General features: G+C 47.2%; 7 protein-coding genes across 7 annotated transcripts; all 7 read left to right on the plus strand.

The window, feature by feature from the left end:
* The first annotated feature begins 311 nt into the window (after positions 1 to 311).
* Positions 312 to 694, plus strand: BABINDRAFT_107981 (uncharacterized protein). The gene has a single exon (XM_019126794.1). The coding sequence runs from the start codon at positions 402 to 404 to the stop codon at positions 603 to 605; it is 204 nt and encodes a 67-aa protein (XP_018986816.1). The 5' UTR covers positions 312 to 401; the 3' UTR covers positions 606 to 694.
* SPT7 (SAGA histone acetyltransferase complex subunit) lies at positions 507 to 4,108 on the plus strand. Its single transcript, XM_019127872.1, has 2 exons — positions 507 to 1,348; positions 1,373 to 4,108. The coding sequence occupies exons 1-2, from the start codon at positions 785 to 787 to the stop codon at positions 3,782 to 3,784; spliced, it is 2,976 nt and encodes a 991-aa protein (XP_018986817.1). The 5' UTR covers positions 507 to 784; the 3' UTR covers positions 3,785 to 4,108.
* Positions 4,109 to 4,345: 237 nt separating this feature from the next.
* On the plus strand, positions 4,346 to 5,825 carry BABINDRAFT_159769 (uncharacterized protein). The gene is made up of 2 exons (XM_019127873.1): positions 4,346 to 4,482; positions 4,527 to 5,825. The coding sequence occupies exons 1-2, from the start codon at positions 4,428 to 4,430 to the stop codon at positions 5,717 to 5,719; spliced, it is 1,248 nt and encodes a 415-aa protein (XP_018986818.1). The 5' UTR covers positions 4,346 to 4,427; the 3' UTR covers positions 5,720 to 5,825.
* Positions 5,826 to 6,351: 526 nt separating this feature from the next.
* Positions 6,352 to 7,857, plus strand: BABINDRAFT_159771 (uncharacterized protein). Its single transcript, XM_019127874.1, has one exon. The coding sequence runs from the start codon at positions 6,361 to 6,363 to the stop codon at positions 7,558 to 7,560; it is 1,200 nt and encodes a 399-aa protein (XP_018986819.1). The 5' UTR covers positions 6,352 to 6,360; the 3' UTR covers positions 7,561 to 7,857.
* A 198-nt stretch (positions 7,858 to 8,055) lies between these two features.
* On the plus strand, positions 8,056 to 9,707 carry BABINDRAFT_174135 (uncharacterized protein). The gene is made up of 2 exons (XM_019130956.1): positions 8,056 to 8,187; positions 8,243 to 9,707. Exons 1-2 carry the CDS (start codon positions 8,127 to 8,129, stop codon positions 9,595 to 9,597), a joined length of 1,416 nt encoding a protein of 471 aa, XP_018986820.1. The 5' UTR covers positions 8,056 to 8,126; the 3' UTR covers positions 9,598 to 9,707.
* A 371-nt stretch (positions 9,708 to 10,078) lies between these two features.
* BABINDRAFT_159773 (uncharacterized protein) lies at positions 10,079 to 11,748 on the plus strand. Its single transcript, XM_019127875.1, has one exon. The coding sequence runs from the start codon at positions 10,109 to 10,111 to the stop codon at positions 11,612 to 11,614; it is 1,506 nt and encodes a 501-aa protein (XP_018986821.1). The 5' UTR covers positions 10,079 to 10,108; the 3' UTR covers positions 11,615 to 11,748.
* A 375-nt stretch (positions 11,749 to 12,123) lies between these two features.
* Positions 12,124 to 13,036, plus strand: HMX1 (Hmx1p; the record flags this gene model as incomplete). The annotated part of the gene is made up of 1 exon (XM_019131082.1): positions 12,124 to 13,036. Exon 1 carries the CDS (start codon positions 12,170 to 12,172, stop codon positions 13,034 to 13,036), a length of 867 nt encoding a protein of 288 aa, XP_018986822.1. The 5' UTR covers positions 12,124 to 12,169.
* Between the last annotated feature and the right edge of the window lie 360 nt (positions 13,037 to 13,396).

Below are 13,396 nucleotides of genomic sequence, written 5' to 3' on the forward strand. Positions count from 1 at the left end.
AACGTCGGATTACTAGCTTGTTGTGTAACGAAATACCATAACCACCCCGCGAGTCTTATCGCTGTAGGGCGTGAATCGAATCGTGCCACAATTCTCTGAGACCACCAGATCAAGAAAACTATTTGTTTTAGCCGTAATGGGTATATCGCGACCTTTATGGCGGATATCGTCATGTCTTTGGTGTGGCGGTGAATATATTTTCTGTCCTATATCCGGTGACATTTACTTTTAAGTTTCTCTCAAGCAGCTAAAGGCTAGCAATGACTATAAAAAAATCATACTGTTAAATTTCTTACATTACCCTCCCAATCTCAAAACTTCCTCTAGCACAACTTATGGCTTTATTCCAGCTTCCTCGTGGTCAATAGCCAGCTAGTCCTGTATACGGCCCATAAACGACGATGGTGTGGGGACTACCAATTTCCCTCGCACGACCTTCTCACCTACCTCGAGCTTTTCATACAATCAAACGCAAACAGAGACCAACGCGCCAAACACCCTTCGAACTCCCCCGTTCATCTTCGCTACACGCACATCCAAAGGTTGAAGGCTGGTGCTTTTGGGATAAAAGAAGGGTCAGCGATATATTTCTTTGCGTTTTTTAGACATTATACCCGCTGCTACCGATTGATTAGGTCCAAACGCCCATCCGTCCCTGCACCCAAGACGATCCAAAACCCGAGCCCAAGAAGATCCAAAAGCATACCCAATTGAATCATCGGAGCATTTTTCTTGCTTAATTACACACCTAACATCCTTTTTTTTTTACTTCTCTTCCTTCACGATGAGCAGATTGGACTCCTTCCAAGGGAATAACACACGATACTTGTACCACCTCTCGGTAAAGCTCAACAAAGTTGGCTTTTTCCAGACTTACATCACCAATTCACAGTACCAGCTCTTTAACCATATTCTAGAAGCTGTCCAAAGCTCTGGAACGAACTTTGAGCTATGGGAACACTTTATAAACGCAAACCTCTCTCTCAAAATCGAAGACGACGTGAACGAGCCGGAGACTGGCGCTGAGCGCGAGACGGTGGAGTATCCCTTCGCTGAGGGCACCTCTACCCCCAGCAAGATCGCCTTGCGGATCAGACACTTACTCTGGGAGAAGGCAGTGGACTGCTACTACCAGGAAGAAGCCCAGAGCGACGACGACGACTGCTACGCGATTCTTGACACGGTAGAGGAAATCGACGTTCAAGACGCCGTGAACGGAACTGCGGAGCCCAAAGTCAGAGATGAGGAAGATGACTATGACGATGACGAGGAAGAGCCAAACGATATTATTATCGCAGACACCGCGCCCGAATATGAGTACAACTATAGCCAACAGTTGGTTTTCGCGGTGCCTTTATCGACCCTAATCCAGGATGAAGAAAAAAAGGAAAAGCCCAAGGAAGGTGTATCTGGCCAGGAAGAGTTAGTCAAAAAGTTCCGCAACATCTACCACCTCTTTGACACCGACAAAGAGAACTTGGCCAAGCGCCGCAAGTTGGAAGAGTACGATAAACAACTCGAGACGTATGACAAACAGAGTGGACCCCAGACCAATGGCCACAGTCATACAGCCCCAAAGGCTAGCATCAATATGAACTTGGGGGCGGCAAACCTTTCCTTAAAGCATTTGCTCAGCTCCATCGAAAACAACCGAGACAAGTTATCGTTATCGGACGCTGAGTTGCGAAGCTTGATCTTTGACGTGCGCAAAAACCGATCGAAATGGGCTTCCGACGACAAAATCGGCCAAGAGGAGTTGTACGAGGCGGCGGAAAAAGTAGTAATGGAACTTCGAGGGTACACCGAACACTCCACCGCGTTCTTGAACAAAGTATCTAAGCGTGAGGCGCCAAACTACTTCCAGGTGATCAAGAAACCGATGGACCTCAACACTGTGCTCAAGAAGCTCAAGACGTTTCAGTACAAATCCAAGGCTGAGTTTGTAGACGACGTGATGTTGATATGGCGGAATTGTTTGACATACAACTCGGATCCCACACACTTCTTGCGGATCCACGCGCTCGCGATGCAGAAAAAAGCGTTGGTATTGACTCCTCTAATCCCCGATATTGTCATTCGAGACCGGGCAGAGGTGGAAGCAGAAGAGCAAAACGATGACCACAGTACTCCTGTGACCACCAGGGTTCTGGGAGGCCAGAAGGGACACACCACCAAGGGCCGCAAGCGAACCAGCGAAGAGGAAAAGCCAATTATTGTTGCTGCCTCTGAGTCCGCTACGCCGTTGCCGATTCCAGGCACCCCGGTCTCTCTCTCTGTGGTTGCCGAGACCCCGGCGCAACTAGAAGATGAGGAAGAAAACGATTTACAAGAGGAGGAACAAGGAAGCTCGCTGGACCAGAAGGGGGAGGACGATTTAGAGCTCCAGACATGGAAAAATATCACCTCCAAGGCGCGAGCCGAGTACTGCTCGCAGCGCGCCGAGTTGTTCAAAGACAACAGGATCCAGATGGACAGCACGGCCCTCTTACGATACCCGGACCAAATGAAATGCTTTAACGAATACCTCCACGGGCACGAGGTGGTGTCTAAAAGCCACTCGCTTTTGGAGAACGAAGAGCCGTACTTGATCGAATATGATGTCACGGCAGGCATTCCTTCGTTCAAATACCTGGGGGTCAGCGAGAGCCAGGCCGTCCTGCTTGAGAGCAGGCTCGTTGACCAGGCTTTAGACGCAGAAGACACCCGGTCGGACTTTCTTCCGCCACCCGGAGGGTTAAATGAAAAGGTCAACGCAAACATCACCGAGATGCAGGAAATCAAGAAGGTGTGTTTCCGGATCTCGCTCATCCGCCAGATGCAAAGCCAGCAGTTTGTGCATCACACGCAGTTGCGGCCGCCAAAAACCGAGGCCATCGAGGACTCTGACATCGACCGGATTTCTAAGTTACCCAACCACGATCGGTTTAGTCATCCGGTCCAATACCTGGCGTTGAAGCGCAGCTGTGCAAAGATCGCGATGCAAAATGGGTTTGAAACGACCGAGCCGTTTGCGATGGACACACTCACCCAAATTGCAGAGGATTACATGGGAAACCTTGCACGGACACTCAAGATGCACTGTGAAACGCCGTCCATCGCGGCGCTTGGTAACTCTGAGGTGTTGCTCATGGCGCTCATGGAGAGCGGTATTGAAAAGCCGGATAACTTGTACACGTACGTGCGTGAAAAGATCTTCAAGCAGCAGACACAGTTAAAAGAGCTCAAAGAGAAATTGTCGCTGTTCTTGAAAGAGCTCTTGCGGCCGGGCATTCAGGACTTGTCCGAGACGAACTTCCAGGACAACAGCGACCAGTTCCTCACGGGCGACTTCACGGCGGAGCTCGGCGAAGACTTTTTCGGCTTCAAGGAGTTGGGTTTGACGGCCGAATACAATATGTCTGGGCTGTCGCTTCCGTTGCACCTACTCCATGCGCGTATCCACAACTCGTACCTCAGTCAGGACGGCAGTAACGTAAAGAAGAAGTACGACGACTTGGTTGATCTCAGCTACCCCGAAGTGATGGCGTCCCAGGTGTCTGAGCAAATCGGTTTATTAGGACCATTCTTCGAAGGTGCGGCCGCCCGATCGAAGCAATTTATGGTGAAACAGCAAAAGAAGACGGGTGAAGGTGAAGCTCTTGTTGATGGCCAAGACTACAAGATTATGGAAGACGAGGACTTGCCGCAGAAGCAGAGAAATAGCCGGCCGCGCTTGCCTCCAACCGGGAAGATTGCAGGAATTAAGAAGCGCCCCGTAGCGAACAGTTTCTTCTTGGTGGGGTAGTGGTACGATTAGAAAAAATAAATGGCGAGTTGGGTGTTATGTGAACTAGAAAATTGATGCTTCAACAAGCTTTATGGGGTGTGACTTGAGCATAATCTTTGGTTAAAATTACAGGGTAGTTAAACCTTAACGTTGTGTGGACCTGAATTTATGAATAATAATCGTCAGTGCATTAGTCTTATACCTTTCGTGTGAGAGTTTAAGGATAGCTTTTGATCAATGCCTGTATAGCCGTTTCTGGTTGTTTTGTTAAGCTGATTCAATTAGATACCGATATATTGATCAGTCCAATTTGTGTCAGCGTTCCTACACTAATACGCATATATACCATATTAGAACTCGAAGCTATTGTGTAGACTGCTATAGAGCATTACTACTGCAAACGTTTTTGGTGTTTCAATATGGTATGGATAGGTTAACTGTATGACTCGGTTTACATGGCTAAATTTCCCCCAGGTATGCAACTGTGGGATGGCGAACCATGCAGCTCCGTGTGTGCAGGCCAAGTCCACAATATGATGTCCCTTGATATTTCTGGGGCAAACAGGTGATTCACAATCCGCCCTTTGACTCTAAACAGCATTACAAGTTCTTTAATCTGTTAAATTGCCAATTTCCACATCTTTTGTATCCTACTATTGCAATGACTGGTGCAACTACGACATCTTCAACTATCAACTTGACCAAGACTATCATTGGTATGTATGCCCTATCTTACTAGAAACGGAAACTAATGTCGCAGGTTCTGGTATGTTGGCAATGCCCTTTGCTTTTAGATCCGATGGTTACATTCTTGGAGGCCTCATTACACTCATCGCGGGGACCACTTCGGGGTTCGGTCTCTATCTCCAAGCCCGTGCCGCGAAGTACGTGCCAGCGGGCCACGCGACATTCTTTGCGATCTGCCAGCAGACCTACCCCTCGCTCTCGGTCTTATTTGATTTTGCCATTGCGGTGCAGTGTTTCGGAGTCGGATTAAGCTACTTGGTGTTGATCGGAGACTTGTTACCAACCGTGGTAGGGTACGGATCCAGAGTCGACTGGATCGTGCTCAGTTTGCTTGTGAGTGTTCCGTTGTGTTCCTTCAAAAACTTGGACTCGTTAAAATACACCAGTATCCTTGCGTTGGGGGCCATTGCATACATGTTTTTGTTGGTCATTGGCCATTTTATCTTGGACGACGTGAGACCGGCCTTGCGCGGGGAAACTAGCTTGCTCCCTGTGAGCGCTAGTGGCATCTTCAGCACGTTCCCCATCATTGTGTTGGCGTTTACTGGCCACCAGAACATGTTCACAGTCATCAACGAGATCCAGAACAAGTCCATCCGCAACCTCTCCCGAGTCATTGCCATTGCCATCACCACCTCCGTGCTTCTCTTCCTCGCCATTGGCCTTGCGGGCTACTACTCCTTCGGCAACAAGGTTGTAGGGAACATCATTGTGATGTACGATGAGTCTTTGGTCACCAAGATCGGTCAAGGTTCCATTGCGTTAATGGTGTTGCTTTCGTTCCCGTTGATGTTCCACCCGTGTCGGGTTTCTGTTAACAACATCTATTTCTGGCTTAAAAGCAAGCCAAAGACCCCTGAGGCTGCCGGTTTATTGGGGGAGACAGACCTGATAGTCCCATTGTCTGGCACCACGTTTGCGGTGTTGACTGCCGTTCTTCTCGCTGCCTCGTACGCGTTGGCTCTTTCCATCACCTCGTTTGCGTTGGTTTTGGCCATTGTCGGTGCCACGGGCTCCACGTCAATCTCCTTCATCCTTCCTGGCTTGTTTGGATACAAGTTGGTTGGCAGAGATATCCTGCCGGTTACCGAAGTCCTGGAATTTGTTGAAGATTCAGTAGTGAAGAAGCTCAGCTTGGCGTTGGCCGTCTGGGGGGTGGTGGTCATGGTTGTCTGCCTCTACTCGACGTTGGTGTTGGGGCAATAATAGATTCTCTTCAAGGCGTCTGGACTAACTATATTGAACCTGTAATTCACTTATATGATTGACTCGATTTCTACGTTATTTTATATCCTTTTAATCATGCTCTGGGTTAATAGGGTATTAGTGTTAATATCCGGATCTACCCCCATTCAATCAATCTATCGGATTGTCTGAAAATTTGGGTTCGTAGGTTTTCCATAAACCTCCTAAGCATGGTAGATAAGTGTTAAATACCTTTACATTTGGCCATGTATTTTTTCAAATATTGGATTTTTTTGTTTATTCTCCGGTGTGAGAAATTTCCATGTCTGGTTTATAACGGCGCCGCAGTTTCCACGGCTCATCGATTGCCCAATCTGACTCTCAAGTATTTTCATCCGGCACAGACCATTCAGGCGTCACACAGGTGTTTTGGTTTAACTGATCAAGCTATTGGCGGCTACCCTCTTTCATTAAGCTCGCTTCTGGAGTTGAACCGTGTCAGTCGGATCTGCTTCCCTCAGGCTCTCCCCCCTTTAGAATGACAACCCAATATGGCGCCACTAACGCATCTTCCATCACCAACTTGATCAAAACCCTCGTGGGTAAGTCATCTTTCTGACTTTTACCAGAATTTGCTACTAATAACGTTAGGCAGCGGGTTGATGGCTATGCCACTAGTACTCAAAGCAGACGGAATCGTTTTCGGTCTTGCAGCCATTTTTGTTGCCGGTCTGACCTGCGGTTTTGGCTTTTACCTCCAAGCGCTCACCTCCAAATATGTACCCTCGGGAAAGGCCACGTTCTTTAGCATCTGTAAGATCCCGTACCCCAAGCTTGCCCCGATGTTTGATCTTCTTATTGCGTTCAACTGTTTCGGCTCTGGTCTCTCGTACTTGGTGCTCTTTGCGGACCTCATGCCTGAGGTGACGGGCTTCGGCTCCAGAGTCTCGTGGATCGTGGCCAACATGTTTATCGTGGTCCCACTCTGTTTCATGAGACGTCTCGACTCGTTAAAGTATACCAGTTTTCTCGCTCTAGGGGCTATTGGCTATATGATGGTGTTGATATGTGTAAACTACTTTGTGGGAGTGAGCCCTGAGTTGAAAGGCGACATTACGTTCACTCCCTCGGGCTGGACCGACGTTATCGGCACCTTCTCCATCCCCATCTTTGCTTTTGCCGGACACCAAAACATGTTCACCATAATCAACGAAGCAAACGACAAGTCTGTCTCGAATCTCTTTAGAATCATCAACATCAGTACCTTCTCTTCGTACACCCTATACTCTGTCGTCGGTATGTTGGGGTACCTCACGTTTGGGAATAAGGTCCAGGGGAACATTATGGTAATGTACACCCCGTCGGCTTTGATAAGCTTCGGTCAGGGAGCCATCGCCTTCATGGTGTTGCTCTCGTATCCGTTGATGTTCCATCCTACCCGCACCTGTATCAACAATGTGTACCAGCATATGAGGGAGTGGACTCTGGAGCCAGCGTTCCAGGAGATCCAACCGTTATTAGAAACTGAGGCTTTACCGAAGCAAACGTTGGATATGAACAATACTGAGTTTACTGTGATTACTTCTGTGCTTTTGGTGATTGCATACTTTTTTGCCTTCACCGTGTCGTCGTTCGGGTTGGTGGTGGCCTTTATCGGAGCCACCGGCTGCACCAGTGTGGCCATGATTGTTCCGGGTATTTTCGGGTATGGGTTAATAGGTAGGGGAATTCCTCGCGTATCCGGTGAAGGAAGCACCAAGTATGACGTGGTTATCAGAAGAGCCGCGTTGGGTTTGGCTATTTACGGGGTGTTGGTCATGGTCTGCTGTCTCTACGCAATCTTTGTGCTTGAAGGAATTTAGCGGAGATGTGTAAAGCTTACCGGGATTGAAGGTATTCTTGGGGTGTGTTTGGACTATCTCGACTTTGAGAAATACCTTTTTCTTTGTAAGGATGTTGCTTTGTATTTGGCATATAGGTGTAACAGAATACTATCAAGGCAAATGGAACGTTTTCTTTAGATGACACAAGCACTAGATGGTCTGGCCAAGCCTCTAAATCTTCAATACACCGGTCTAGTAACATTCGTTGCCAGTTTCATATGACCTTTGGCTAAGCAGATAATTAGTGCTTTACTCTCTATCCACCTTCAAAGGCACGGGAACTTCTTCCCAAGTCCTTGACGCGCGATTACACCGTGACAGCACAGACGCATGCATCTCTCCCCACAATGTTTTGGGGTGAAGCTTTCAAATGTCACGTGAAGTGGCACTAAGAACATGATGCGGCTCAGAATTTAAGGTCTGAGTCAGTGATCAGCTACGAGGGCAGTTCTCTTATCGATCCGTCTTCCGCTCCACGGTCTAGCTTTCTTCATTAATATTCCCTGTATCTCCTCTTATCCATATTCCTATAAAATCATTATACAATGAACCATGAAGGGGCTACCACCACTTCATCTGTCATCAACTTGATGAAGACGCTTATAGGTAAGTCAACCATTCGCCTATGTTTTTGATTTCAGTCCTAACATACACGGTATAGGCTCTGGGCTCCTTGCAATGCCCCTAGCGTTCAAAACTGACGGATACCTCTTGGGAACCTTTATAATAGCTGCAGCTGCCGTTGTGTGCGGATTCGGCTTCTACCTACAGGGTAGAGTCTCCAAGTACGTTCCCTCTGGCAAGTCCAACTTCTTTTTGCTCTGTGAATTGACGTTTCCCTCACTTGCGGTCATATTTGATGCCATTATTGCATTCAACTGTTTTGGTGGGTGTCTCAGCTACTGGGTGCTCATTGGCGACTTGATGCCGAACATCACCGGGCTTGGGACCCGGAACCTCTGGATCGGGCTCTCGCTGATTGTCATCGTCCCATTATGCCTACTCAAGCGCTTGGATGCATTAAAGTTCACTAGTCTACTTGCGCTTGGGGCTGTGACATATATCGTGATTATTATAATCGCGCACTTCATCGTGGGAGTGCCACCGTCACAGAGGGGCAGTATCGACCTCTTCCCCCCGGACTTCAGTGGCACCGTGGGTACATTCCCCATCCTTCTCTTTGCATTTTCCGGCCATCAAAATATGTTTACTCTCATCAATGAGTTGCAAGACAAATCTATGAGAAACATCACCAGGGTGATCACGTATAGCGTGGGGATTTCATGCGCGGTGTACATCGCCGTTGGTTTAGCTGGTTACTTTACTTTCGGGGATAAGGTACAAGGTAACATTATGGTGATGTACGGCAAATCCGTATACATTACCGTAGCCCAGATTTCTCTTTCGTTAATGTGTCACCTCTCCATCCCGTTGATGTTTCACCCGAGCCGTGAGTCCGTCCACAGCATCTATCGCTACTTTGAGGCAAAGTGCGAGTCTAAAAAGCTCTTTGAACCACTGTCAGAAACGGAACCCTTGAGAAATACCCTTACCGTGACCCACGGAAGCGTGGAGGAAGAGGATTTTTTACACGAATTTGATAGCAACCTTGCCAACGAGTTGGTTGTTAAGCACGTGATGAATCCTGTTCCTGCAAGAGTTTACTACACCCTGAGTGTGATTTTATTGGCATTGGGCTACACCTTGGCTCTTTGCATTTCCTCGTTTGCGTTAGTGTTGGAGATTATTGGATCGACTGGCTGCACCAGTGTGGCCCTTATCTTTCCAGGCTTGTTTGGGTACAAATTGCTAGAAAGCAGTGTACCTGTTATTGTGCACGAAAATGATGTCTCATCGAAGAATGATACCATATTGAAGTACGCGAGTTTAGCGATGGTTATTTTTGGCTTTCTCGTAATGTTTTCTTGTCTCTACGCACTTGTAGTTCGAGGGGAATATACCGATAGCATCTTCGAATGGTTGGTTGCCACTCTCAAGCAGATCTCCAGGACTTAAGTATATGTGTGCGAGTGCATATAATACTGTACATACATCGGTGGCCAAGACCTAGTCGTACTCTAATTATAATATGATAATATTATATAATACCAATAATATATATTGACACTTATGTTTCAATCAACTAATCAGTTTTTAACTGTCTATACTTAACTCGAGGTACAAGAGTCCAATACGGGAAAACGGTTTGGCCTGTTAAAAAATCGTCTTTGTGAATTGGATCATGGTCTCAAAGTGAAACGCCGATACCTTCTACAAGCACGATAACTTAGATCATAAGAAATACTTCAGATTGAAAAGTACGGACGAGAGGTGGCATTAGCGGCTACTTTCATGGATCTGCGCATCCACCGAATCTTTATATATCAGTTCTGTCTCAAGATAAGCCCTGTGCAATATACAGGGCATATCATGCACCTCATGATAAAGCTGAGTATTTTGCAAATGCAGGACAAATAAATTTTCGGGTACTGAGGATAAGACATATTCCAACCACTTTAACCACGTTATGAGTACTGTATGGGTTAGAGGACCCGCTTGTGGCGTAGATAACTGCCGGTCCAGACTCTGGCGGTCTTCAGATGGTCACAAAATCTGCCAGTATGGACACGTGCGGGATGGTGCGGTCGAGTACAATGATGATGACGACGAGTTCGTGCAAACGCGCCGATTGAACATCCATAACGCAAAACATGCCGCCAGGTTAACGCAGATCTCACAGCTCAACGCATTGAAGGAGGCTAAAAAGAAAAAGTTCTTCGGTATGCGTGGCAAAGAATTGTTCCTTCGATGCTTCCAGATCGTCCTCAAGCGGCAAGTGCAGTGGTTGGTACGCGAGAAGGCCCTTCCTCAGGCATTGGAACCCACAGTGAAGCAGATATGGTGTGAATATTTGGGCTCATTTATGGTCTCTCAACCTGGTACCGAGACTGATGAGACGGAAAGTCTGTCAACAGAGGAGCCTGAAGCCGACCTCAAGTCGCTCCCAAAGTTCCTGCATACCCTTGTGATCTGCTACTTGGCGTGTGTCCGACTCAAGGTTCCGGTCTATCTCAACGATTTTATCATGTGGGCATCCAGTAACAAGATCCCGTACATGAAGATCATCGACGATGGAACCATCATCCCACGGTCTCTCATGCAAAACCTTCCCCAGTACTACATGAAGCTCTTTTCTCCCGCAAAACCGCCCTTAAAAGGCGAATTGTACTTTCACACCCACAAAATCCTCGCATGTCTAAAGGATAAGTCGGCGCACCCGATCCAGCCCTTGCTCTTCAAGTTGGTATACACGCTAGTGCTCCCTCCACAGATCTATCTTATGACCGAAACGTACCTACAAAAGTCGGTGTGCGTAGAGTCAGAGTACAAACTAGCGCACTCCCCGGAGCTTAAGGTAGCAAGTGCCTTGATCACATGTACCAAGTTGTATTTTCTCAACCTTAACGAAGGGAGTCGAGGCCGAAAGGTGTCGTTCCATACCTGGGAGCGGGTGTACAGTGCATTGATGCGGAGCATCAATAACAACCTTTCCAACAACGACTTGTACTTTGACACGCTCCTCAACACCTTGCTCGTAAAGAACAACCGGTGTAACCATGACATTCTAGAAATGAGTGACCGCAACACTGAGCAGTACTTGGAGTGGTTTACAAACAATATCATTGATACGGATGAGACCAGGCCCGAAAAGGAAATGCGCGAGATCTCCATCGTGCAGAAACGACTTCTTGACATCTTCAAACTTACGCCCCTCTCTGAAGCGAAGGCGCGTGGTAACACCGATAAGCCAGAGGCCCAAGACATTGCAGACATTTACACTGCATACAATACCATGTTTGCCGAAATCAAGGCAGTCCTGCCCGGTGCAGCAAAGAGGCCCAGGCTAGCGATGACAATAGAAACCACAAAGAAGTTGGAGGAGCTCTTGGTGGATATCTTGTCCATCCGAATGGGGGTCACCAGACCGCAGCTCCAGGCGTGTGTGAAATGGAGCGACGGGTTCCTCCAGTAGATTACCGAAAAATCACCACATGAGGTGTTCTCGCGAAGTAAGCGAGGCACATGGAAACATATATTCTGGTAATTAATTAAACTTCAAAACGAAATAAAATATACCTAGACTCTTTTTTAACGTCGATGTATTGCGGCTATCTGACCACTTCATATGGTTTGTTTTGATATAGTTTTTGTCTTTGTTTTGATTATGTTTTGGTACGACTTTGTTTTCGTATGATTCAAACTTTCGTGGGGTATCGTGTAATCACGTCACTTATGCTGCGCGCCCAGCCACCAAACTCTTGTCCCCGATATATACCCCGCCAAGCTAGTTCAGCAAGCGCCCAGTGCCATTCACGTGCCATTCACGTGCGCTCACGTGCCTGGGCATCGGCTCGGACATATCGCTCACATGCAGTTTAACCTTTGAAGGTGCGTTTTCTTGGATATTTAGGGGCCTCGCCGTTATCCGCGTTTTGTTTCGCGTTTCTATTTAAACCCCCCGTTTCCCTATCTGTTTTGTGCTGCTTATCAACCCATCACATATACCATTTCTAATAGCCACACAACCATGTCCAAGTTATCACAACAAGAAATCATCCCCTTGCCGACCGATCTCGGCGCCTTGGGCAACCGAATCAACCATGGTACCAGAGAAGCACACAACAAGATCGACAAGATGATGATGATTATGTTTGGGTTGGCAATCAGAGACGCCAAGATCTACAGACAGGGCTTGCAGAGCTTTTACCACGTGTTTGACACAGTCGAAAAGTGTTTGGACAGACAGATTAAGGACGGCAAGCCGGAACACACCGAGTACACTACCATGTTGAGCAAAATCTACAAGCCGGAAATCAGAAGAACCGAAAAGTTGAGACAGGACTTGTTGTTCTACTACAATGGACATGAGGAGAAGTTTGCAGACCCGGTGATGCCTGAACAGATCAAGTTCGCCCAGCACATTCAGCAGGTTTCTGCCGAAAAGCCATACCTCTTGTTGGCCTATTTGCACGTTATGTACTTGGCGTTGTTTGCCGGTGGCAGAATCATGAGATCCAAGTTGACCCAGGCGTCTGGCTTGTTTCCACAGGTTGATGGGAAGACCACCGCGGAGGTCAGCAAGTTGGGAACCAACTTCTTCACCTTTGACGTTGAGGACGAGAATGTGTTCCGCGTGCTCTATAAGCGTGACTACGAGCTCTTGACCAGAAACAGTTTGACCGAGGAGCAGAAGTTAGAGATCATTGCTGAGTCCCAGTACATCTTTGAGCAGAACGGTAAGTGTGTCAAGGAAATCGAGGCTCGCAATCTCCTGAAACTCAAGTCCAAGATGGCCTACAAAGCAGCTTTCTACGGCTATTATGTGTTGATTCTTCTTGCGGTAGCTTTTGTCGCCTACTTCAGTAGAAGACTCTTGAACAACTTTCTTGCTTAGACTCTGAATAAAAGCATCATGTTTATAGAATATAATACAAGCCTTATGTAGTAAAAGTGTTGTAAGTGCCTTATTTCTAAATGAGGCTACATGTTCCCCATTCTAAATGAGGATATAAGTGCCCCATCCTACGTGAGGCCACAGGTACTCTATCTTAAGTGTGACAGTGCTTTGTCAGCCGGTCTATACGAACTACTGACCGTCTCGTATATCTAGTTCAGATCTAGTAACCAATCAATTCTATCCGGTTATATCATCACCTACGTAGATATACTACACCTTCTATATACTGGCATGTTAGAATCTGATTAAGTTTTAGTGGAATGCATTAGTAGAAATTTTTACAGCAGCGAAATAGAG

The sequence above is a fragment of the Babjeviella inositovora genome (genome assembly GCF_001661335.1).
Source record: "Babjeviella inositovora NRRL Y-12698 unplaced genomic scaffold BABINscaffold_2, whole genome shotgun sequence".
Lineage (NCBI taxonomy): Eukaryota > Fungi > Ascomycota > Pichiomycetes > Serinales > Babjeviella > Babjeviella inositovora.

Coding starts and splice junctions, on each gene's coding strand:
- SPT7 (XM_019127872.1), top strand. CDS start 785: ATGAGCAGATTGGACTCCTTCCAAGGGAATAACACACGATACTTGTAC. Junction 1,349..1,372: donor GCCAACAGTTGGTTTTCGCG/GTGCCTTTATCG, acceptor ACCCTAATCCAG/GATGAAGAAAAAAAGGAAAA.
- BABINDRAFT_159769 (XM_019127873.1), top strand. CDS start 4,428: ATGACTGGTGCAACTACGACATCTTCAACTATCAACTTGACCAAGACT. Junction 4,483..4,526: donor CTTGACCAAGACTATCATTG/GTATGTATGCCC, acceptor CTAATGTCGCAG/GTTCTGGTATGTTGGCAATG.
- BABINDRAFT_107981 (XM_019126794.1), top strand. CDS start 402: ATGGTGTGGGGACTACCAATTTCCCTCGCACGACCTTCTCACCTACCT.
- BABINDRAFT_159771 (XM_019127874.1), top strand. CDS start 6,361: ATGGCTATGCCACTAGTACTCAAAGCAGACGGAATCGTTTTCGGTCTT.
- BABINDRAFT_174135 (XM_019130956.1), top strand. CDS start 8,127: ATGAACCATGAAGGGGCTACCACCACTTCATCTGTCATCAACTTGATG. Junction 8,188..8,242: donor CTTGATGAAGACGCTTATAG/GTAAGTCAACCA, acceptor TACACGGTATAG/GCTCTGGGCTCCTTGCAATG.
- BABINDRAFT_159773 (XM_019127875.1), top strand. CDS start 10,109: ATGAGTACTGTATGGGTTAGAGGACCCGCTTGTGGCGTAGATAACTGC.